The sequence below is a fragment of the Ammodytes marinus genome (assembly GCF_949987685.1).
Source record: "Ammodytes marinus genome assembly, chromosome: 12".
Classification (NCBI taxonomy): Eukaryota; Metazoa; Chordata; class Actinopteri; order Uranoscopiformes; family Ammodytidae; genus Ammodytes; species Ammodytes marinus.
Genome location: NC_137216.1, coordinates 21,326,220 through 21,351,190, shown reverse-complemented (window position 1 = coordinate 21,351,190; position 24,971 = coordinate 21,326,220). Strand labels below are relative to the sequence as shown.

The 24,971-nt window shown below is 42.8% G+C and overlaps 2 protein-coding genes across 2 annotated transcripts in view; one reads left to right on the top strand and one right to left on the bottom strand.

Moving 5' to 3' along the window:
- tmtops2b (teleost multiple tissue opsin 2b) overlaps nt 1–24,232 on the top strand; it is a gene marked incomplete at its 5' end in the record, with an annotated part of 30,507 nt that extends 6,275 nt beyond the window's left edge. The window contains 3 exons of the mRNA XM_080037747.1: nt 2,185–2,510; nt 17,518–17,751; nt 23,434–24,232. Coding sequence (XP_079893873.1) covers nt 2,185–2,510; nt 17,518–17,751; nt 23,434–23,736 — 863 coding nt within the window. The 3' untranslated portion in view covers nt 23,737–24,232. The remainder of the gene's footprint in view (nt 1–2,184; nt 2,511–17,517; nt 17,752–23,433) is intronic.
- The window catches only part of st6gal2a (ST6 beta-galactosamide alpha-2,6-sialyltranferase 2a), a 52,261-nt gene continuing 45,127 nt past the window's right edge, over nt 17,838–24,971 (bottom strand). The window contains exon 7 of the mRNA XM_080037746.1: nt 17,838–21,767. Within this exon, the coding sequence (XP_079893872.1) occupies nt 21,520–21,767 (248 nt within the window). The 3' untranslated portion in view covers nt 17,838–21,519. The remainder of the gene's footprint in view (nt 21,768–24,971) is intronic.

Genomic DNA, 24,971 nt, shown 5'->3' with positions numbered 1-24,971 from the left:
GCTGTGCCATATAAATATTACACTACTACAAGTATTGCTATTAAATGTAAACATACTGTAGGTTGACCTGCTCTACAGACAGCGGGTGGGTTTTTTTCTTCTCTTTGCCAAAGTGCAAGGGGCCAGGAAGGGATGTCAGACATGATTTGTCAGGTAAAAGTTCATTACAGAGGGTTTACTGTCACAACATGTATGAGCATCTGCACACACAACCTCATTGCCCTTGTCCTTATATAAAATACCACCACTGATACACACGAACCGTCTTCTTAGTGAGCTGCATGTTGAGTAGCCTACGAACCCCGAGGAGAGTACACATTGCGGTGTAGCTCCTGCAAGGGGAGGATGAGTCGACTGATATGCAGCTTCTTTGATCTTGTGAAATTAATTCTGGGACCTTTCATATTAAAATGTGAATTGTAAGTATGGTTTCTGATGGCTCGCCCCAACAAGGTTTGAACTGGGTTTCGCCAGTTCTCAGTGCAAGATGTACTTCACTCGACATTTCCATTTGCCGAAGACAGAATTAAATAACATTAAAACGGGGATTTCAAATCTTTAAAAAAATATATTTTATCTTGCTTCAAGTTGTTTGTCTTCCTTTCAATGTCAGTGTTGTGTTTTTGTCTTCTGAAGACGTTATGCCCTTTGGCTCCAAATCCCTTAAATGCCATGCAGTAATGTCTAATACAAAGGGGCTCAAGTCCTTCCTTGTCTTGCTACCGGTAAGTTATAATGTACAGTAGATTGTTGGTTACTTTGAAACGGTATATGAGAAAAGTAAATAATCAATTTGATTTTCCTTGACGTATGTTTAATGCATGAACGCAACAAATACACCTGAATAATAAGGCATGTGAAGATCCTGCAGTGACTGCTGCTGCTCCATCAAGATGCGTGTGCACTGTGTTGAAAACAGGGATGTGCTGCTGAAAGAAGGCTGGTCAGAAACTAAGAAACAAAATGTCTCTCAAAAAATAGGTTGAAATATTTAAAATCTATCTAGAATATCCTCTAACCATTATAAATGAGATAGTCAAGAAAAATCCAAAGTACATTGCTTTGCACAGTTTTGTAAATGTGGTCTCACTGTCACACTGCCATGGCTTAATGTGACGGAACAAAATAGAGCATTGACAAGAGTTTCCTACAATGACTATTCAAAATTTCTGCTACAAAAATGGTCTTTACAGATCAGACAAACAGATCAGCAGTTCAATCAACAAATCATGGCTTCTCTTATCAGGTCATTAACAAGGTCAACCAAGAAGAGATACTAATATAAAAGCTCAATTAAACTAGTCACAACCATTCCTAAAACAATACTCGTTGGCAAGAAAAATGTCTTGGTGAAAGGAACATTTCACGTAATCTCAGCAGTTTTTAAACATTACCTCCACTGCAGCAGCAAATGTGTTAAAAATAACTAATTAGGTAGCCTACAGTTACTTTAGTGAGTTTTAATTTGTGAAGGGTACCTCACTGGCACTTTTTTATATATACGTAGATGATTAATTCAAGTAGTTGGCTAAAATGAACCAAATTCCATTAATTACTCAATGACCAATTATTACTTGTAGAGGCAGCAAAGGCCTCAGTGTGCCTTAAGCTAAGTGCTTTGAATTTTGGAAATCGGCCAGGGAGTGAGGGGGGCTGTTTGTTTGGTCACCTGCTGTGATAATCCCATATCTCAATCTTGGCTGACTGCAGGTCTCACCTCAATTTCAGTGAGTTGCTATGGGAATCAAGTATCCCAATTACTTTGGTAACCCCCTGACTTTTCGCCACAAATCCAGTAAAGAACTCACCATCCACTGATTGGATTGGAACACAATTTCCTACAAACCTTTATGCCCCGAAAGGATGGCACACTTTTACTTTGGTTCTCATTACTTGAGGTTGATATTTATTATATTATCCGACCGGGGCCGGGTTCGAACCCTGGTCTGCTGTGACAAGGTCTGAGCCTCATGGGGAGGGAGGGCTTTGTGCAATGTGCTTTTACTGCACTTATGTTACTTTTTCAGGTTGTTTCAAGTATTATAGAAACCCACTTTTTATGGTTCTCAGTTGCGGTTCGTTCCACTATACGAACTGTATGTTCCTCTGTATGTTTTGCGTTAGTTTTTTATTATCCTGCTAAGCCGTAATGACTTACAGCTGTCCATTCTCTGTCTTTCTCAGGTATTGTTTCGCTGATCTCACTTGTGATCCTCTCCTACGACCGCTACAGCACTTTGACTGTATACAACAAGCAGGGGCCGAACTATCGCAAACCCCTGCTGGCTGTGGGGGGCTCTTGGTTGTACGCCTTGTTCTGGACAGTACCCCCCCTGATGGGTTGGAGCGGCTATGACATAGAGGGAGCAGGAACCAGCTGCTCTGTGTCCTGGACGCTTAAAACGGCCGAGTCGCACGCCTATATCATCTGCTTCTTCGTTTTCTGCCTGGCTATACCGGTCCTGGTGATGATCTACTGCTACAGCAGGCTGTTATGGGCAGTCAAACAGGTAGACAACAAAAGTGTGTTTAGGCTATTTGTCCGTCTGTCTGGCATGTGAACACACTGATGATTGCTAAAATTTATCCTCCGTCCTTGAGAAGTGACTAGTTTGTGGTTTGTCCTTTCACAAAGAACAGGTGGTAGTTAGCTTGCATTTATGTCATTTACAATTGATTCCATTGGTTTCCAGTTTCTCTAAAGGTGATATAAAGGTGAACAGTTTTTCTTTTTTTCCATAAATAATTTTCATTACGTTTTCTTTTTTATACAAACACACAAACAAAGGTGCAACAGTTTTAAAACATTCATGGAAACCATAAAAAAAAACATTTATAAAAGTAGTGAAGTTAGAACACTCCATTGCTGTTCATATGTGCAGGATTATAAAACATAATTGTGAATATTCAGTAAATCACACAGGCTTCACCCTTTATCAGATCTCCAAGGGTGTAGATAAATTCGGAGATTCTCCAGAGACATCTCAAAATCAGGAGTGAGGGAGTGCAGATCGCACGATGCGATTGTGTGACATCAATGACATTTCCAGCAGAGCTACTATGAAGTTAAAATGAAGTATCGTCCTTTTTGGACATACAAAAAAAATCAACAGTAAATTCCAGGTTTTAGGGACACTCCATAAATTAAGGAGGTATCTTTTGTCAAAATGCTATTGCTTCTCTTTTCTCCACTCTCACACTGAAAGACCAAGTTGTGTTTACGACCTTATGTTTTTGAACCAGCCGGTGAGCCTGAGCCGCGGTATCTTTATTTCTCAGCCCATTCGTCAAACTTTGTTAAAAGCAACAAAACTTCACCGACTCTTAAAGTTTTCATTGGTTTCTTTAAGTGGCTGCTCTAAATCAGCCATTTAGTTTTGGAAACTGAGGCATTATCTCTTTAGAAGGGTCAAAACTCCTGCATCGCTTGTAATTTAAAGAAAAACATTCAAAAAGGCTGAAAGATTAAACGCATTTGTCTGACGTGAAGTTGGGAGTTTTGAACTTTTCAGACACTTTTCCTTCTCCATGCATGAGAAGAAGAATACAATGTGCCAGAAATCCCTACTTTTCGACTACAGCAGGGAATATCTCTAAGGGTCCACCCTGAACACAACAAACTCATTTTGTATCATGCCATGGACAGTAAATGGTTTTAGGCTCAACTTTTAGACGTTACCATGCCAATTGTACGGACGTTTCAGCTTTCCATATTGCTCTTTGGATTGTGAAGCCCACTGAGGCAAATGGCTATTTTGATGATATTGGGCCACACCGTTTATAAATAAAAACTGATTCGATTAGATATAATTTGACCCGTGCATTAAGTTTTGTGGATCGACCTCACTTGCTTTAAACCAGTTCAATCCTGAGCGCTAGCATCAGCGTTGTAGGTTGTTTATTCCCGAGAGCAGAGGGGTTTAGCAGGGCATTACACATCAGAAAGATCAGCTGCAGCAGTAAAGCCTAAAGCCACTCAGACGTTGTAGTCTTGTTTCTTTAGCCATTTTAATCCGATTGTTTTGTGAAACGCTTTGGACCTCAGTCATTGAAGTGCTGCACAAAGAAGGGTCATTAGTACACAATTTCACAGAACACCAATCGAGAAAAGGCAAAAACAAAACGTTAGCCCATATGGAAAGGGAAATGTTGCGTTTGAGCTCCACAGAAGCGCATCTCATTTATTTTGCCAGAATGTGTGGTTTTTCTCCAATGGTTAGTGTTACCCTCAGTTTGCCAAGGCATTTACCTAACCTCTACTCAGTCCTAAAGAAAATTGAAATCACTTCAATTTAGCACAATAACCCTTAAAGTGGGAACACACTGCACTCGCCACCGGCGGCTGTTGGCCGCGTAAACGCGAGTGGCTCGCCGTTTGATCATATTGGGTCATATACAGTGGCTTGCGAAAGTATTCATACCCCTTGAGATTTTCCACATTTTGTCACATTACGACCACACATGTATACATTTATTTTATTGGGATTTTGTGTGATGGACCAACACAGAGTTGTGCATACTTGTGAAGTGGAATGAAAATGAAACATGTTTTTTTTATGAATAAAAATCTGAAAAATGTGTTGTGCATAAGTATTCAGCCCCCTGAGTCAATGCTTTGTAGAACCACCTATTGCTGCAATTACAGCTCCAAGTCTATTGGGTTATGTCTTTACCACCTTTGCAAATCTACAGACTGACGTTTTTGCCCATTCTTCTTTGAAAAATAGCTCAACGTCAGATTCAGCGTCAGATTGGATGGAGAACGTCTGTGAACAGCAATTTTCAAGTATTTACACATATTCTGAATTGGATTTAGGTCTGGACTTTGAATGGGCCATTCTAACACATGACTATGCTTTGATCTCTAAACCATTCCATTGTAGATCTGGCTGTATGTTTAGGGTAGTTGTCCTGCTGGAAGGTGAACCTCCGCCCCACTCTCAAGTCTGTTGCAGACTCTAACAGGTGTTCTGCCCTGTATTTGGCTCCATCCATCTTCCCATCAACTCTGCTTCCCTGTCCCTACTGAAGAAAATCACCCCCACCACAGCATGATGCTGCCACCACCGTGTTTCACATTGGGGATGGTGTGTTCAAGGTGATGTGCAGTAAAATAAATGTACGTGTGTGGTTGTTACGTGACAAAATGTGGAAAAGTTCAAGGGGTATGAATACTTTTGCAAGCCACTGTATGCCTGACGCCGACGCCGTTTCTGAGATCAGACCCGTCACACTTGCGGTGCAACAACAACAACAACATGGTCCAGCTGTGCCAAAAGACAGATAACTACACTGTGTAACCAGCGGCAGTCATGGCACAAATAGCATTAAAACAGCATGAAGACGCACCCCGATCGCAAATACACACTTTAACAGCAATTCAGCAACATACTAAACATATTAACAACAGCATTGTGTGCTCAGCGGCAAAAATAAAGGCCGACATCAGCCTACCTGAAAGTGAAAGTGCGCCGGGTCTGGCGAAGGACAACACCGCCGGTGCTTCGCTGTACTATATTGGAATTCCACACGGACACTGCCGTCAACTTTGGGTTCATATTATCCTCCGGAACAGCACACAGCTGGGTGAGTTTCACTATGCTAACCAGCGTTAGCTTGGCTAAAGTACAACCAACAGCTAAACAGATGCAAAATACACATATTTGCAGAATGCACTCTCCACACGCCCACCTCGTCCTGCAGACCACCAGGCAATGTCAACGCTGATTGGCTATCACGGCGCGTGGACTCCGAAAAGTTCAATATTTTCATCTTCTGCTTTGCTGCGACGCTAATGACGCGCGTTCGATGACAATAGCGGTGCGTTGGGCGCGGTAGCCGCGTTACCAAAGCGCCTACCGCACCAACAAAAAAAAAGTACAAAAAATTTAACTTTTTCCGCTCCAACGGGTGACGCTTAGCCGCGATAGCCTATCAGATTGGAGAATGACCCGACGTCACGGACATCGGCACGGTGGGAGGACAGTGTACACAGAGGCTGAGAAACACAGAGGAGGAAATGTGTTTGCGGGCAGCTGGTGCTGTATGAAGCCGCTCGGGGTTAGAAGACGTGGGGAAAGTGAGCCAGGAGAATGGGCTTCCTGGTTAATTCAGTGAATATGTGCGGCTGTGCTTTAGCCGATAAACCAAGTTATCACCGGTCGGATAGCATTAGTTAACTGAACCTGGCTGTGTGCGGTTACCACCTCCATAATGAACCCAAACATAACGGCTAAGTCCGGGAAACTTTCACGAAAAGTACAGCGAAGCACCGGTGTTTATATCTACGCCAGCCACGGTCCCCTGTCACAGCCAGGTAAGCTACTTGCCTTTGCACACAATGCTGCTGTAAATGTGTTCGGTATGGTGCTGCCTTGCTGTTTGTGTTCATTTCCGAGCGGCGTGAATATGCAATGCTGTTTTAAGGCTATTTGTTCGTTCAGTTGCTGTTTATTTGTCTTATGGCACAGTTGTTGGCTGTGGTGTTGTTATTTTTGTGCGGACATGATCGCTGTTGTGTCGGGTCGGGTCTGATCGCAACCATGGTTGATTAGGGGAATAAATATATCGGGAGGGAGACTAGCTGCGTAGGCGCGTAGGTGCGTTGGGCGCGTTGAACCATTTTTTGACACAAAATTACCAAGCGCCAGATCAGGTGCGTTGGGCGCGTTGGCCACCGCACCTAACGTGTTTGGTGTGGCCGCACCTTTATTCAGAAGCACATAGACCTTGGCTCAATGAGTGAATATCATTTAGTACTTTTAGCGCTACAGTTTTATATTTAATAAAGCAGGTATACCCGGTAGCGTACGGTCACATACAGAGCTGTATTGACAGGAAATCCCTATCTTAGAGGTTGAGGATCAACAAAAGTATCCTAAAGTATCCAACTATCCCACTATTATTAACTTTTTCTTTTTTGAAATCTTCAGAAAAAGACTAGACACAGTAATTTCAAACAAAACAAAATAATAATGTTCAAGAGAATGGCTCCAATGAACAGAATTAACTGTATTATCGCATAGCTTCATAGAGGCCTTTTTCGTTTCAGTGGGTAATTGTGTGCAAGCAGATTGCTAAATCAGAACATGGCCCTGTGATATCTCATTCACTAGTGCTTCTAGGGAAAACGTAAACGATTTCGTGAGCATATCAACTCAGCTCCAGGAAATCCTCCCTTTGTAAAATTATTGATGACATATGACTTAAAACTGCTGTAATATACAATGATTTTTTGCTACTTTAAAAACCTCCAGTAGCCTCTTAACGTGTCATGATACAAGGTATTGAACTAAAAATGGCACAATTTCAAGACATAATCAGTGAGAAGCGTAGAGAGATGGAGAGCAAATAGGATGTGCGTCATTCACCAAACACTCTGTCAGTGCTCTGCAGTTTGTGCAAGAACCATTTCGACCTATAAGAATTGTCTCATAATCTGATTGCGTCACAAAGCTGTCGATCTGAGCAGCTTTCCATTCAAACTAAGCTGACTTAATCGCAGAACATACAAGGTACAGAGCAGTTTCTTTATATAAGATTTTTTTAAAGATCACAGATAGCCTATGAACAAGGAAGCCCGTCTAAAAATAATACATACAATTTGTACACTTAGAGAGTTCATGTTTGTGTAACCAGGGTGAAACAGCGTTTTTTTAGTTGTGTTGAAATGTCACCAATGCTGATTTAAATGTACCAGTATGTGTTTAGGTACATTTGGTAACCTGTTCCTGTTCCTACGTTTATGTGTTTTTGTACCTGTACTGTAGCTTTAAGAGAAGTCCGTGTCTTGTGACGTGTGTGCGGCGCCAAAGCTCAGAATGCTTTTTACTGTCTGAGCGGAGGTATGTTTGTTGTGTTTCTCGTCATATTTTAGCATATAGGTCGTTTTGTGTACAATGAAAATGTTTAACTTGCAGCTTTATGTGTTAGAGATTAAGTCTGTAAACATGCTACAGCGCTGTTTTAGCAGCTAGCACTTAGTAAATGCACTTTTTGAGAGTTTTTGTTGTGTACATGTGCGTCCGGGTATTATAGTGTTTCCCCGTGTGTTTGTTTGTTTGTTAGGAGGGAATGTTGGTCCCGACTACGACCGTTTATGCTTTAACACGTTGTTTTCTTTGGCTCATACAGGTATGAATGTTTTATCTTTATGTATTATCAATGCTGGTTATGTTTATGTTTGTGTATATGCAGTGAAGTGCATCTAGTATGTTATTTTATTTATTTTCATATTATTTTATACATCGTGAGAATGCTTTTTACTGTCTGAGCGGAGGAGGGAATGTTGGTCCCGACTACGACCGTTTATGCTTTGACACGTTGTTTTCTTTGGCTCATACAGATGCAATAAATGTCAACAGCCAGCCTCCTTTGTGGTCCAGTCTCCAGTCCTTCCACCCACCCAACACACAGTTACCCAGAACACAACGCAGACGATCACACCGTTAACGGATGTGCACTTATGATAAGAACTGTTGCACACCCGTTACATTGGTGCCGTGACCTTTCAAGGATTGGTTTAAAGGACGACATCACCTCGTTCGCCGAGGAAGCTGCTGCCACTGGCCTTTTGTGGTACTGAGGTATTTCCGTGGAGAGTGCTCAGGGTTTTATTTTATTTTGAATGGACAATTAATTTTTTTATATAGGCCTATCCACATGTGTCGATGCTGAATGAAGTAGGTGTTTGCACATTGTGGACTTTTTGTACCATCTCAGTGAACTGATTGAGTGCTAAAAAAAAAAAAAAAAAAAAGGCAGTTTCAGCACATTTGTTAATTGTAAAGTGAAGTACTGATTTAATGCTGTATATATGTTTGCCAATTGATATGCTCTTTTAGTACTGTCATTTCGTGCTCCCAATTTATCCATTGTGATTTCATTGAACAGTTTTTTTCTTTCATTGTGTTGATAAAGTGGCATTTAATATGGCAGAGGGCAGAACATACTCACTGGGTAGTGGGGGTGATGATGCTGAGCGCGTTTCTTTTGAGTGCCAGTTTGGTGTGGGGAGAGGATTTTTGAATCAGCCCTCAGAAACCAGAACACCAGGGCCTGGAGTCACGGCGTTGGGCACCCCCCAGTTGACCTCAACTCGGTATGTAGACCGTGCCATGCCGAGCCACTTCAATCAGAACCCAGACTTAGGTTCGCTCATTACACAGTTAGCTGAAAAGCTGGGTGAGTCCATTACAGCTCAGCTACAGGCTTATAGGAGCACAAACAGCACAAGTATTCCTCTGCCAACAGAGACAACACTGCCTAATGTCAGTGTAGTGCTACAATCTGCCGCAAAGGAGCCTCCCTTATTCAGGGGTGATGGCTCAGATAAATTTACAGTTCACGAGTGGGAAAATCTCATGACCCTGTATTTAAAGAGACGTGCCATCCCAGTTCACGAGCAATCACAAGAGATTCTGGCAAAGCAGGAGATGTGGTGAGAGTAAAGCTGCGTAACACATCTATCAATCACGCTACAAATCCACATGTGATTTTTGATACTCTGAAACAACATTTCAGTGAACTGTCATACTCAAGCATGCCCCTGTCAGATTTCTATAACACGCTGCCCACACCAGGTGAAGATGCTATGGAGTACTGGGTTAGGCTAAATAAAACGGTGGATGTAGCTAACGAGTGCTTGAAAAGGCAGGGTCGTAGCATTGATGACCCGGGCCATGAGGTCAGCATGATGTTTATCAAACACTGCCCGGACCAGTCTCTTTACAGTGTTTTCAAGTTCAAGTCTGCTGACAAATGGTCGGCCTGTGAAATTCAAGATAGGCTCGATGAGCACATGCAGGATAAGAAATCAAGATCTGCAGCTGCAAGACCACTAAAGCCAAGTGTTGTAGAGCACAGAGCTCATTCGTGCCACGTACCTATGCTTGAAGAGGCACCTCTCTTGGACACTGCTGCTCCACCGAGACAGCCTCCAGCCCCTTTGACCACTGCTGGTGTCGACAATGATTGCATGAAGAGTTTGGTAAACCTGTTGGACCGGCTGGTCACAGTGCATACCCAAGTGCCTTCCAACCCCGGCACCCAAGCTGCCATGCCAAGCTCTTTCCAGAGAGTGTGCAGGGTCTGTGGGGCTCCTAATCATTCCACTTTGTCACACTGTAAGCAGGAGAACCTGTGTTTACAGTGCTTGTGTCCCGGTCACTGGAAGAGGGACTGTCCTCAACGGACGGACCAGCACCACTTTCAGCACAATGGCCGTGCTGGTAACCACAACCAGCAGCCTAACCAGCGCCGCTCTCAGCCTGATGATAGCGCTGGTGGCCAGTCTCAGCAGTTAAACTGTTAAACTGTTAAACCCACACCTTGAGGGGCCCGGTGTGGGTAACGTAAATGGAACCCCTTCTGAAACCTGTGACCTAGCTCAGTTATATGAAGAGAGCTGTGCCAATGCACCTAAGGGTACAAAAATAGCCATTCAAGCTACCCAGAGAATCAAAGCTTTCGGAGAGCTGTTCTATGCTCCAGTCCTCGTCAACCACAGTGTGCAGCTTAAGGGCATGTGGGACTCTGGCTCTATGGTATGTAGCATCAGTGAAGAAGCAGTAGAGAAGCTCAGATGTGCTGATATTTTGCCAGATAAGCAGTACCCCGAAGAGAACATTGTCTTGGTTGGCTGTGGTGGTCTGAAGACCCAGCCTGAGGGCTTTTATGACTTGGAGATGCAGCTGTATGGTGTTCCATGTATTGTATCCACTTTGGTTGTGTCTGGCCAGCAGGATGATCTCATATTGGGCTCGAATATCATCAAATATGTCACTCATGTCCTGAAAGGTGGTGACGAGTACTGGGATCTTGCATCTTTTCATGACCATCAATCTGACCCCGAGATCGGTCACTTCTTGTCCATGTTCACAAATGTCGAGCGCTGGAAGGGGAGCGCAGTCCCTGAAAAGATAGGAACGGTTAAGCTCACCCAGGCTGTGACCCTCCTACCCAAGCATGAACACTTGGTTTGGGGCAGACTCCCTGCCAAGTCGCCTATGTCACCTGGCAGCACTGTTGTCGTGGAGCAGACCAACTCAAAAGCCATGCCACGAGGTGTCCTAGTGGGTCGTCTTGTCACACCTCTCTGGGGTGATAGATGGGTGCCAATGACTGTTGTGAACCCATCTGACAAAGCGATTACACTGAAGAGGAATTGCAAGTTGGCTGATGTGTTCCCGTGCTTGGCAGTCGAGGATCTTGATGTTTTCCAGGGCTCACAGGCAGCTTCGGAGAAAGAGCAACCTGACACTGAGAAACGACAGCATGATGCTTCTTCCGGTGCTAGTCTTTCATCCCAGTCCGGCAAAAGTCTGTCAGAGTTGGGTCTAAGCGACGTCGATGTAGCCTCATGTCAGGTTAGCGAAGCTTGTAGGTCCCAGCTCAAGCAACTGATAACTGACTATCAAGACATCTTCTCCAAGCACTCGCTTGACTGCGGTAAGGTCAAGGGTTACGCGCACCGCATCCGTCTCACTGACGATCGCCCGTTTCGCCTACCATACAGGAGAGTCCCTCCAGCCCACTATCAGAAGTTGAGGCAGGCTCTCACTGATATGGAGGAAAAGGGAATCATCAGAAAGTCCACAAGCGAATATGCGTCTCCTTTGGTGATGGTGTGGAAAAAGGATGGTGGGTTGCGGGTTTGCAATGACTTCAGGTGGTTGAATGTCAGAACTATAAAGGACGCACATCCCCTGCCTCACCAGTCAGACTGTCTCGCTGCCCTTGGTGGCAACTGCTTCTTTAGCACGATGGACCTCACCTCTGGCTTCTTCAACATTCCGATGCATGAAAACGACAAGAAGTACACAGCTTTCACGACTCCTCTCGGGCTGCATGAATACAACCGCATGCCACAAGGTCTGTGTAATAGCCCTGCTTCCTTCATGAGGGTGATGACTGGTATCTTTGGGGACATGAACTTCACAAAGCTTCTGTGTTATCTCGATGACCTTCTTGTCTTTGCCCCAACGGAGGAAGAGGCTCTGTCCAGACTCGAAGCAGTGTTTCAGAGGTTGCGGGAGAACAACCTGAAACTGGCTCCTAAAAAGTGCCACCTTCTGCAGAAGCAAGTCCGGTTCCTTGGCCACATCATCAACGGTGGGGGTGTGTCCGTCGATCCAGCCAAGGTGGAAGTAATCAACAGCATGCAGGTACAAGACCTCATGGATGCAGATGGATGCACGCCTTCTGTTCGAAGACTCAGATCATTCCTCGGCATGGTGTTCTACTATCAACACTTTATCCCCAACCTGTCTTCCACTGCAAAGCCGCTGTTCGCACTTACAGCTGGTCAGAAGAGGCGAGGGAAGTCAGCTAAGGGTAGAAAGCCCCAATCTGCCTACCGTAAACTCACTGCTGCGGATTGGACAGAGGAATGTGCAAGCGCTTTTGAACACATGAAGGCCAGGCTGTTGGACTGCGTCATGCTGGCTCATCCGGACTTCGATGAACCATTTATCTTGTCAACAGATGCGTCTTTGGATGGACTTGGTGCGGTGCTCTCCCAAGTGCCCCGAGGAGAATCCAAGGCCAGACCGATTGCTTTTGCGAGCAAGACCCTCAGCGCATCACAGCGGAAATATCCAGCTCACAGGCTGGAGTTCATGGCCCTGAAATGGAGTGTGTGTGAAAAGTTCAGTCACTGGCTGAAGGGTCATAGCTTCACCATTTGGACGGATAATAATCCGCTTACTTACCTTCTGACGAAGCCGAAGCTGGACGCATGTGAGATCCGCTGGGTGTCTAAGCTGGCGTCATACACCTTTGATCTCAAACACTTACCTGGGAAGAAAAATGTGGTGGCAGATGCCTTGAGTCGCGATCCCTTTGCGAGAACCATTGGCCACAGGTTGCTTAAGGAGCCATATTCCACTCTGACTCAGGAAGCCGATGAGGTGGAAGAGGATTCTGTGCAGGATGTTTTCAGGCTCAGCTGCCAGTCTCAAACCCTCAGACTGGAAAACCATCCACTACCCGGGACGGGGTATGACACAGCCGAGATCAGAGCTCTTTGTCAGGCCCACTGTGCCTGGAATGACACAGCAGAGTCCAGGGCACTCTACTTAACACAAAAAGTCCAACATCTTTCGAGTGGTCAGGATGCGCTGCCCATGTTCTCTGCCCAGGAGCTACAGCTGGCTCAAGAGCAAGATCCGGTCATCTCCAAGGTGTTGCCCTTTGTTTCTGCCAGGAGACGACCGTCTAGGCGAGAAAGGCATGGTGCTGACTCAAAGGTCCTCAGATTGTTGAAGCAATGGGACAGGCTGGAAGTCCATGATGGAGTTCTGTATCGGGTCTCAAGAGATCCTGTTTCCAAGCAGCGACGATCCCAATATGTGTTGCCTCGGAGTCTAAAGGACAAAGCATTGTCCGGCATCCATGATCTGGCAGGTCATCAGGGCCAGGACCGTACTCTTTCGCTGGCAAGACAGCGTTTCTATTGGCCTGATATGGAAAAGGATGTGAGGGCACATGTAAAATGCTGTCAGAGATGTGTGTTTGGGAAGTCACCGGAACCAGCTGCTCGCGCTCCTCTGGAAAGCATCAAGAGCTCAGCTCCAATGGAGTTAGTGTGCATGGATTTCTGGACTGCCGAAGACAGCAAGCAGCGGTCCGTTGATGTTTTGGTGGTCACCGACCACTACACCAAACTCGCTCATGCCTTCCCTTGTGCCAATCAAACGGCAAAGCAGGTCGCAAGGAAGCTTTGGGATAATGTGTTCTGTGTTTATGGTTTCCCGGCGAGGATACATTCCGACCAGGGCGCCAATTTCGAGAGCAACCTGATTGCGGAGCTCCTCCGTTTGGCTGGTGTTGCAAAATCCCACACGACAGCTTACCATCCGATGGGCAATGGGGGAACCGAGCGATTCAACCGCACCTTGGGCAACATGCTGCGCGCCCTTCCCCTAAAGGAAAAACAGCAATGGCCCCAACAAGTCCAGACCCTCACGTTCGCATACAACGCCACCGTCCACGAGACGACGGGTTATGCTCCATTCTTCCTCATGTTTGGGCGTGTCCCTAGACTGCCTGTGGACGTCATGTTCAGGCGGGTTCTGGACGACCCTGAAGTTGCTGACTACGACACATATGCAAAATCCCTGCTTTCTGGCCTGAGAAGTGCTATGGAGATCGCTCAGAAACATACTTCCTCTGAGCAGCAGCACCAGACCCGACAATACAACAAACGAGCCAAGGGCACCTTCCTGTCAGTGGGAGATCGTGTGTTGGTATCAAATAAAGGGGAACGAGGAAAGAGGAAGTTAGCCGACAAATGGGAAGATGGAGTGTACACAGTGGTTGGAGTGAATCCAAGTATCCATGTCTACAAAATACAGGATGCTGTGGGACACACAAGAGTTGTGCACAGGAATCTCTTACTGGAAGTGAACTTCTTGCCTCTCCTTGGATTGGACCAAGCCGAGTCTGCTGATGCAACCGATCAGTCGTGGGCTGAAGAGGAGTCTGATGAGGAAGATTGCGGCTCTGATGATGATGTGATGGCTTCAGTGTCTGGAGAATTGACTCAGGGTGAACATGCCCAGGACGTGTCAGATTTCAGAGATGATGAGGAGCTCTCAATCTCATCACTTGACGACTCACCTGAGTCAGAGTTGGCTGTTGCAGAAGAGCATGCTCAGCCTAGTCCAGCACTCAGTCCTGCTGCTGTTATCGATGACTGTCCATCCATCTCAGTCGCTCCGCACAGAGACACACCGCCAGCTCAGCATGCTGACACCTCAGGTCGCACTGACTCTCATGCACACGCTGAGGATGACGGCACTGTCAGAACACGTGCTGGAAGATTGGTGAAATCAGTGAACAGATTGATAGAATCTATGGTTCAGAAACCATTGTTTGAAAGGTCCAAGTTTTTTATTGACGGCCGTTCCCAGCTGTTTTAAAAGTTGGGCGTGACTAAGTGTTCACTAAAGTGCTTATGTGATACATTTTCAAAAGGGGCCAACTATGAGGTTTTATACACCTGCAAATGTCTATGGACTATGTATTTTAGGCCAAATGCTGTGTGACGTACGAGGCGTCACATTAAACTAAGGGGAATCTAGAGATTTGATCAACCTCTTTCTTTCCTAAACCTTGTATTAAGGTAGCTTTCAAGTTGACTATGTGGACTAGGTCCATTGTTCATTTGTGCCAGGTTGTGTCAGTGATAGACTTTTTGTACGCCTGTGAAGACATCCTTAAATCAGGATGTTGGTGAATTTCAGGAGGGGTGTATGTAACCAGGGTGAAACAGCGTTTTTTTAGTTGTGTTGAAATGTCACCAATGCTGATTTAAATGTACCAGTATGTGTTTAGGTACATTTGGTAACCTGTTCCTGTTCCTACGTTTATGTGTTTTTGTACCTGTACTGTAGCTTTAAGAGAAGTCCGTGTCTTGTGACGTGTGTGCGGCGCCAAAGCTCAGAATGCTTTTTACTGTCTGAGCGGAGGTATGTTTGTTGTGTTTCTCGTCATATTTTAGCATATAGGTCGTTTTGTGTACAATGAAAATGTTTAATTTGCAGCTTTATGTGTTAGAGATTAAGTCTGTAAACATGCTACAGCGCTGTTTTAGCAGCTAGCACTTAGTAAATGCACTTTTTGAGAGTTTTTGTTGTGTACATGTGCGTCCGGGTATTATAGTGTTTCCCCGTGTGTTTGTTTGTTTGTTAGGAGGGAATGTTGGTCCCGACTACGACCGTTTATACTTTGACACGTTGTTTTCTTTGGCTCATACAGGTATGAATGTTTTATCTTTATGTATTATCAATGCTGGTTATGTTTATGTTTGTGTATATGCAGTGAAGTGTATCTAGTATGTTATTTTATTTATTTTCATATTATTTTATACATCGTGAGAATGCTTTTTACTGTCTGAGCGGAGGAGGGAATGTTGGTCCCGACTACGACCGTTTATGCTTTGACACGTTGTTTTCTTTGGCTCATACAGATGCAATAAATGTCAACAGCCAGCCTCCTTTGTGGTCCAGTCTCCAGTCCTTCCACCCACCCAACACACAGTTACCCAGAACACAACGCAGACGATCACACCGTTAACGGATGTGCACTTATATATATGATAAGAACTGTTGCACACCCGTTACATTTGCAAAGAGAAATCTTCCGTTGAGTAATTTCAATGGGTGGAAAAATCATCAGTCCCACTTTTCTGAGAAAAAAATGTCATCCAAAGCTACATTTAAAGCTTCAGTGGTATGAGTGGTTATCTCACAAATGTCACTGTTTTCAGTACAAAATGTTCTCTTCTTTTCAACCATTGATGCATCAACTCTCCGGTTTCTCTCATGTTTGTGGAAGGTAATTTGCTCTCACTAACAGCTGATTAATGTGTGCGACATCACACACATCAGCCTGTGGCTCATCACCCCAATTGTTAAATTTGGCTTTAATATGCTATGGTGTGTTGGTGTTTTATTTCTGTGAAAGTGAGACTTGATGAGGTTATAAAGGCTAATGTCAGCTTGCTAGTCAAAGAGTCACTGATAGTGAAACATGAATAAAACAACTGATGGCAATCTGTTAATGCAAATTGGACATCCGTGCAGTGCCTGAAGGTGATATATTTGTAAAACTTTCCTACAGTCTATTCTTAAGTGCTTGACATCATATACCAAAGTAAAGTGTATGGAAGTTGTCCTGCATGAGTAACAATCTTGCGCTATTGAAGTTATCACCACTGGTGGCTGTTTAAACCGTGGATCATTTGCACAAATCGTGCAGGAGTCTCAGATAAAGTTGTGAGAAAGTGCTGGGCTCAGTGGGCTGTGTGGAGGATTTGAATTTGTCATGCAGTGAGCTGGGATAACTCAACACCACCCACCTCACATACACATCTTTAACCTCTCTTCTTTTTTGTATTATTTTTTATTTTTTTTAGTATGGTTATGTTTGTTTTTTTGCTTGATTATTTTGTTTTGGTCTTTTTATATTTAGTTTTTGATTGGATTTTTACGTTCTCTGGTGTATTGTGTAATTCTGAAAATGTGTCGGACCCAATTGCAACCTAATGGACTCGCATGAGACCTATTCTCACATTGAGTTGTACTAAATCAGATCTGACACCTGACAGTACTAAAGATGACTATGACAGAAATATTTGAATATGAACTAAAAAGACACAAATATAGATTTTTTTATTCTTGATGCCTTTCCCTACAATGAGAGACAGATGGCAAATTCAGAATTGGTTGCATTCGTAGCTGGTGTAATCAGTCTGCATTCAAGGATGCTCCGACATCCAGGATTTAAACCAGTGGAGTGTACAAATGAAATCATTTGAGGTGTAAGCAAGTTGATTTTTCCAACGCTGTGGTGGAATGAAAGGAAACAGCCATAAATCAAAGCTGGTATATGCTTTCACAAATATTTGAATGAAGCACTTTAAGGATAGGGAATAGGGGATCTTAACAATCAAAAGATCTCAGCTTTATCGTTTTGCTCTTGCTTCATCAAACCCCTCTCTCACTGTCATCCAAGGTGGGCAAGTTCCGAAAGACTGCGGCCCGGAGGAGAGAGTACCACATACTGTTTATGGTTCTGACCACGGCGGCTTGCTACCTGCTGTGCTGGATGCCTTACGGTGTGGTGGCCATGATGGCAACATTCGGCCCGCCCAAGACCATCAGTCCGGTGGCCAGCGTAGTGCCCTCACTACTGGCCAAGAGCAGCACTGTCATCAACCCTCTCATCTATGTACTCATGAATAAACAGGTGAGTCCGCCACAATTTGACATGTACAACAGCTTTATTTACATAGTAAAAAAAGAGAAATTACAACAACTGAAATCATACAAATGGTCTATTTAAATATCAGTTCAAGTGTATTACAAGAGAATTTTACTGGCAAATCAAAGTCCAGAGGAATACCCTAAGGCTGTGGCGAGTGAAACAGGAACTTCACTCTTTCATATGGTCAGTCATGGGTGCTTTTTTCCTCTTTTCAGGAACACTGCATGAGTCTGCAGAAGGAAAATATAAAACTTAAAATGTTGAACAATCCTTCAGAGGCAGTGTGGTGAAACGTTCCCACAATACTGAGTAAAAACAAGACATTAAAAGGGCTCAAGAGTAAAGAGCAGTAATAAAGAGGTTGATAGGGCAAATTGTAACAAGCATTGTTTGCAAATGGGTTTTCTCATCTCGCAACTTCGAATCCATCACACAATTGTCAAAACATTCTGTACAATGTCCGCTAAAACCTGCAATAACACTTTAATTAAAAGGATTTAAAATGCAATTATATTCCACCTTAAGGATCCCAGAGAGAAGCAATAACACCTTAGAAGTCCTGCTATTACTCTCTCCCCCTTGCTTAACCAACCATGCTAAGAGACATTACTAAAAATAGAATTTGGCACAATATTCCGATGCAAGGAGGAAATTGCCAAGGGCGATGCACTTAATAAAGCGCTCCCCAGGAATTATTCATAGCTGCACCGCAGCTAAATGTGACTTCCCTGTCCACAAGCATGCACTAGAATCTGCAGAACACCACTAAAAGAAAAAATCTTACAGCACAATCGGCTCTCACAACATTAATGACAATGGTGTCTACTTGCAGCACGGTACAGCACAGACAGTATAAGACTCTTAGCCCTGATCCTGATTTGCATGCTCTGTGCATTAGAAAGTAATCAAAGTTATTATAAATGTACAATATGTTCATGGTGTTTGCACCTTCAGTGTGTTACAATCACAAGCAAAAAGATATTTGATCTTTTATCTCAACAGAGAAATGTAAAAACCCACAGAAGAGCTAAGAACCGGCATGACTCAAAATTAATGCAAAATCTCCTCAATCTTTAAAAGCTTTTTTTTACTGTCCTCTAACAATTGTTGAATTTACTGGGTTCCTTACTCAAACAATCTTCTAATGACATGCACTACAAACTGGGGCTGGGCATCAAATATCACCACTTTTCACCTTCTGAGCAAAATATCTTCATAGCTTCACAAACTATCGAGTAGGGCTGGGCAGTTCCACCATAAACATAATGTGAGACCACGTGTCACCTGTCTGAGATATTTCAATATGATTTCTACTGAGGCAGCTGCAAATCAATGAGGAGAACTACTTGATGGCAATATTAGATTCACAGCATTTTGCATCAATGTGATGAAAAACCTTAGTCATGTACGTAATTCACTGAATTAGTCACTCCCATCTGGTTATGTAATCCACACATATAGTCAGGTGACAGTTTATTAGGTCTATCTAGCTAAAAAGGAAAGTCTTCTGTTGCGTTTAATCTTAACTCCAGGAAGGTCAATAATGTTTCGCTTTTGTTGAAACTGTTTATACAGTTTTTTCGACTGTATACGATATTTTTTTCAGAGGCAGTTTGTGGTGCCTTTGAGTAGTACTGCGTTATAATGTCGCTAATATTTAGTAAGTTATCATAATATTATAATAAGTTATTTTAGACTGTTGTATCAGACTTAGTTTAAGCAAAATGTACCAAATAAACTGTCAATTCAGTGTTTACTCAACATTATAACTTATATCACAATATAACGTACATTAATGTTCCAATATAAAATACCATAATAGAAGATTCTATCCATATCACCCATCCCGACTTTCAAGTATTACAAATTGACACAAAATACTTGGTCAGATGTGTGTTTCTATTCCTTGATCAGATATTGCCAGAGTTATAAAAGTTTAGTACAAAAGAAAATGCTTTGATACATGTATTGTTTTGGTATCAGCACAGTATGTATTTGTTGTAGTACTGAAACATTTTGGATGACACCCAGCTCTACTTGACAGCAAGTACCACTCAGCCCCAGAGACATCTACACATTACTACAGAACCATTGAATTCCACATACACCAGACTATTCAAAAGAAACATCTCCATTTTCACATCTTATATTGAAACCACAACCAATGGCACAAGAACATTTTGTAGAGTATAGCACATGTAATAATGGAAATCTCTTTTATAGGCAATATTTCTCTGACTGCAAAATCAAAACCAACCCTCCTCTCCACGCTGAACTATTCCCTCTAGAGATTGCCTCAAATGTGGCACTGACTGACCGTAAACATGACACAAGAAAAAAAACTCATCCTAGCCCGGAGACGAAGCCAATCCGACATTACCGGTTCAAATTCCTCTTTTATTATTGTCTCCACTCCGAGCTGCAGACAGGTGCAGACCATTTTTATGGGAATCAGGAAATTTGAGACATAATAAAGCTGTAGAAAATTAGAGCTTCAAGCTGTTACATGACAGAGAAAGAAATAACTCTGCACAGATCATATGCGGACCATACTGCAGTGTTGAGGCTCTGGGGAGGGTTTGGCCATCACACGCGTGGTTAAAATACATTCAACAAAGAGTGATCAAAAAAAAAGAGGAGGGGGTTGGTGATCTCTGAGGCAGAGCTGAGAATCCTCTGACAGCTCGTTTCCGCAGCACGAACTGCCCCACACCTCCCACAGCAATTAAACTCTTTCATACTGCAGTCCTGCCACAGTGTGTACTGCATGTATGTCTGACAAGTTACAAGGCAACCCTAAGAAAGTGTTTGGTTGACCACCAGGCACAGGTCCATGGCTGTTCTGAGCACCGGTTTGTTCTGTAGATCCATTTTGGCCCCGTTTATTTTTATTGAATTATTACCGTCAGTAAGAAATATAAATAAAACACATAGGATGCTGATACTGAACCAGAAATCACCCCAAACTTGTGAACGGAGAGTGACAAACTGGTGATGGCGAGCTGGCAAGTTTGCATGCACAGGAGAGCCGTTCAAGGTGGAGATTAAAAACATTGGCCATCAGTGTGAAATAAACCCCTCGTGACACCAAACGAGATACACCTTATGACTTTACTCACATTTGTGAGTGTATGTTGCATTTATAACATTCAGCGTGGATGATTTATTTTGCTTATTAACAACCCTTTGGACCATTTTATTTTTATACATTTTTTTAAGAAAAAAATAATCACAAATATGCAATGTTAAAAACAGTGGCAATTCCTTTTAGTGGAAAACCACCCATACTATGAAAAAGACGAGTTTACACCATTGAAACACATCCAGTTATTTAAAAATCCACTTGTCTATCTAAAAACACTGATCTGTTTCTTTCAAAGGTTTTTTTATTGAGTGACAGTTGCAAAACAATCGCAGCACAATGAAATCACTGATCTGTTTCTATACCCAAGTCAGCTCGACAGCTACCGTGGCTCAGCTAAAGCAGAGGAAACAGTCTCTTTCAGCTCCACCTTGGAAGCTTTGCTGCCAGTCACTGGTCTAGTGAACCGTTATTATGATGAAACATGTTCTTTCAGAAGCCTCCATGTCGATCCCTCCTCCTGGAGGGCTATGGCTTATGTTCTTCCTGGGTCTAATTTGAAACTTGTGTAAGCTTCAGCCTCCTTGTCTCCAGCGGCCTTATTGCACCTCTCCCTTAGAAAAGCCAGAAAAAGGCCAGAGTAAGTTTGTAGGGTCAGGTTTCATTTTTCAGATGTCACAGTCGATGGTGCTTAAGCCTGGGAGAGTGACCCGCCCCTTCCTCCTGAGGTCACTCTCAGGGCCTGTGTTGATCCTCTGGATCAGACTCTTCTCATACAGGAGGGGATGGTAGGCACCCAGTGTACAGGCGGCGTCATAGTAACGCTCGTGGTAGTGGCACAGATCCGTCTGCCTCGTGGAGGGAATGTACTCGTATACGTGAACCTGCTCACACAGTGACATCATCAGGAGGATGCCTGCAAGGGCAACGGAAAAAAAGAGAGAAGTTTAGGTATTCATATTTCAAAATTAATCCTTGACTAACTTTCAAACAACTGAAAAACATTTCAGGGTGAATAAAAACAGGTAAAATGTTAAGCTTTTTACATGAAGGTAAAGCAGTGATCAACTCTACTGTAAAAGCTTAGAGTTAACAGAGTAGTTGGTTGTTTGACAAATGTGCTCATTATTTTTCTTGACTTGTGTTAAGTGAGGAGATCAATACCATCTTTAAACTGTTACTGCCCATTTAAACATATGAAACAGCAGCAGCCAGCAGCTGGTTAGCGTAGCTTAGCATAGAGACTAGAAGCAGAAGGGAAACTGCCCGCCTGGCTCAGTCCAAAGGTTGAAAGAAATTCCAAATAACAGCAAATCTTCCAATCCATACAAAAATTCATGTGTAAAAAAAAATGTGTCCCATGTTGTACATACCCTGGGCACATATAGGCTAGGATTACGATGCACTGATACTAAAATGCATGCTCAGTTGTGGAATTCAGATTATTCAAAAAACTAAAAAATTAAATGATGGAAATGTCTTCCTCAGCATCTTCTACCCGGGCCTGTTCAGAAAAAAGCATTTATTGTGAAATCTCAAGTCTAGCACATTGTCAAAAGTTGTGGACTGCAGTCACAATGAGCAGGTCTCAGGTTCAAGTGTAATTTTAAGTGCAAATGTGAATTTCAGTTGTGCTGGAAAAGAGCATGCATGCTCAGCAAAAGCCTGCTTAAGATAAAAGATAAAAATAGAACTGAATACATAATATATAAGGCGCTCAGTTTGCCTGCCTCAGCATTCCCTCTCTCTCTGCATGCTGTCTTTCCTAGATTGTGATGGGTTGCAAAGACAACAGCTGTCAGCCCACCTATAGATTGTTAGTTTTTGATTCCACCTTCATCCATACATTGCTGCCTTTTTCCATTATCACTCCCCCTTGTTCCATGTTGTATATTTGTCTTCACAATTGTGTCCCTTTGCAGGCAGTCAGTGTAAACAAAGACTTACCTTGAGTTGTGAGAAAAATAACGATTAGAATTAAATTAAAGTCAATTTTAATGTATGCGTCACATACACAATTGCAGAGGACACTGCGCAGTGTAATACCTATGTACCTATCCGGCTGTACACAAGTATTACAAAGAAAACATCAGAAAAATATTTCACGAAATACAGACATAAAACCTGCACCACAAGTCTCTCTGAGAACATGAAATCTATAATGATTACAAAAACGTCAGTCTAAATTAGAATGTTAAAAAGGTGGAGTCAGCAGTTCTTGAGAACACTTGTTCTCAAAATCACTTTGTCAAAATCAGTGAATACCTCCTGAGGATCCACTACCTGTCTGTACTGTGTGCGCTGAAAAAAAAATCCAGTGTTATTACACAGGCTAGGCTATGTAAACGGGTAAGTAAACAAAGGGTATGTAACCAAAGGGGCCCACAAAAGATAGCAACATGCCCATTTACAGAGCCTAGGAGTTTTATTAACACTGGATTTATTTTCCGGCAGTCACACAGTAAAGACAGGTAGCAGACTTTGAGGAGATATTCACTGATTTTGACCAGAAATTATTTTGAAAACAAGGATTCTCCAGAATCACTGACTCCACCTTTAAGTTCCTCCCATCTCTTTTTCAGTTCTACAGGTGTTTCCTGATTCTATTTCACTGCGACCACCGGTCATCACAGAATGGTACCACCTCCATGCCCTCCAAGACCACAGTCATGCAGCTGAACCGCAGAGTCCACAGCAACACAGTGGCCTGCACCGCCCATATCTCCACTGACGCTTGCATCCAGTTCTCTAGCACCCCCGTCACTAAGCACACAACCCCCTCACTGTCAAGACCTGAGCCCAAACATTCTCCACACGACAGGGACATGGCGGGAGACACAGTGGGGATGAAGCGGCCGTGGTTCACCTCTACACTGGCAATGTGAACAATACAGTGGAATGTGGACTAAAAAGCGTGATGCGTTTAAATAGTAAATGTACTTTATGTATTGTACCGCTTGTATTTGTACAGAAAGGCATCTGTTTTTGTGTGTCCATATGAGCATCGAATTTTTGTTCTGACATGTACACTACACAAAGGTACTAAGTGTCTGGATAAATACCTGTTTTATATACACTATATGGCCAAACGTATGCAGACACCATATTATACTACTATAACAGCCTTCACTTTTCCGGGAAAGCTATCCACAAGATTTTTTCCCTTTCAGGCACACATTTTCAGGAATGTTTGCATATGTATTAAAAATTAATGTTGGAAAGCACACTATTGTCTTAAATGTTACAGCTTTTAGGATTTAGATAAATAGCACAAACAAGTCCCAAGGAGTCACTGACAGACAGGACACAATGGATGTGGACATCAACTTTTGGCCATGTATTGCACTTTACCCTTGTTTTAGTCTTCTTGTCCGGGTAATACGTTTGGTCAATTCATAAATGTAATAGTAGATATTTAAAGATTTAAAGGATGTACATTTATTTTTTTATGAACCCACCCGTCAATGTCAAAGCACAACACACATTTTCTCTTCATTACATTGGAATCAGGGTAAACGTTTTATGGGAAATTAAGTTTTGGTGAATTTTTGTGAATTGCCATTTGTAAACAAAGATTTCCAAAATCGGGTGCAATATAACTTCATTAGGGATTGTTGCATTGTGATCACAGTCATTTTAAAGTAATATATTTTTTGTTAGTTTATTTCCTTCTTTGAAACGCTGTGTCTTTTTTTTAACCCTATCTAAAAAAAAATTAAAAAAAAATGTAGTGCCTATTCTATGTTGATATTCATTCACTTTGTCATTGTGCTGCTGCTGTAAATCCCAAGGCTAGTCAATCATACATCTGTGCTTCTTCAATCAGTGTCTAGTGGATTGATGTATTGGTAATTTAAACTGTCTTTCCCTCCGGTGTACTCAAGCCTCTGCGCTTGCACAATCCTTAACCTAAATTTAACATTCAACTTGTATGAAAAATAAATCAAAATGCATGTTAAGAGTGTACTTTATTTATTTTTATTTTCTGTGTTAGTGTTCCCTCTTATGATAGTTACTTTGTGTTATTGCATGATTTTTGTTGCATGTTTCTTTGTACATTAAAATTGCAAATTGATCAAAAATCCTGGTGAGAAACAATTGCTTACATCTGTATCCTACT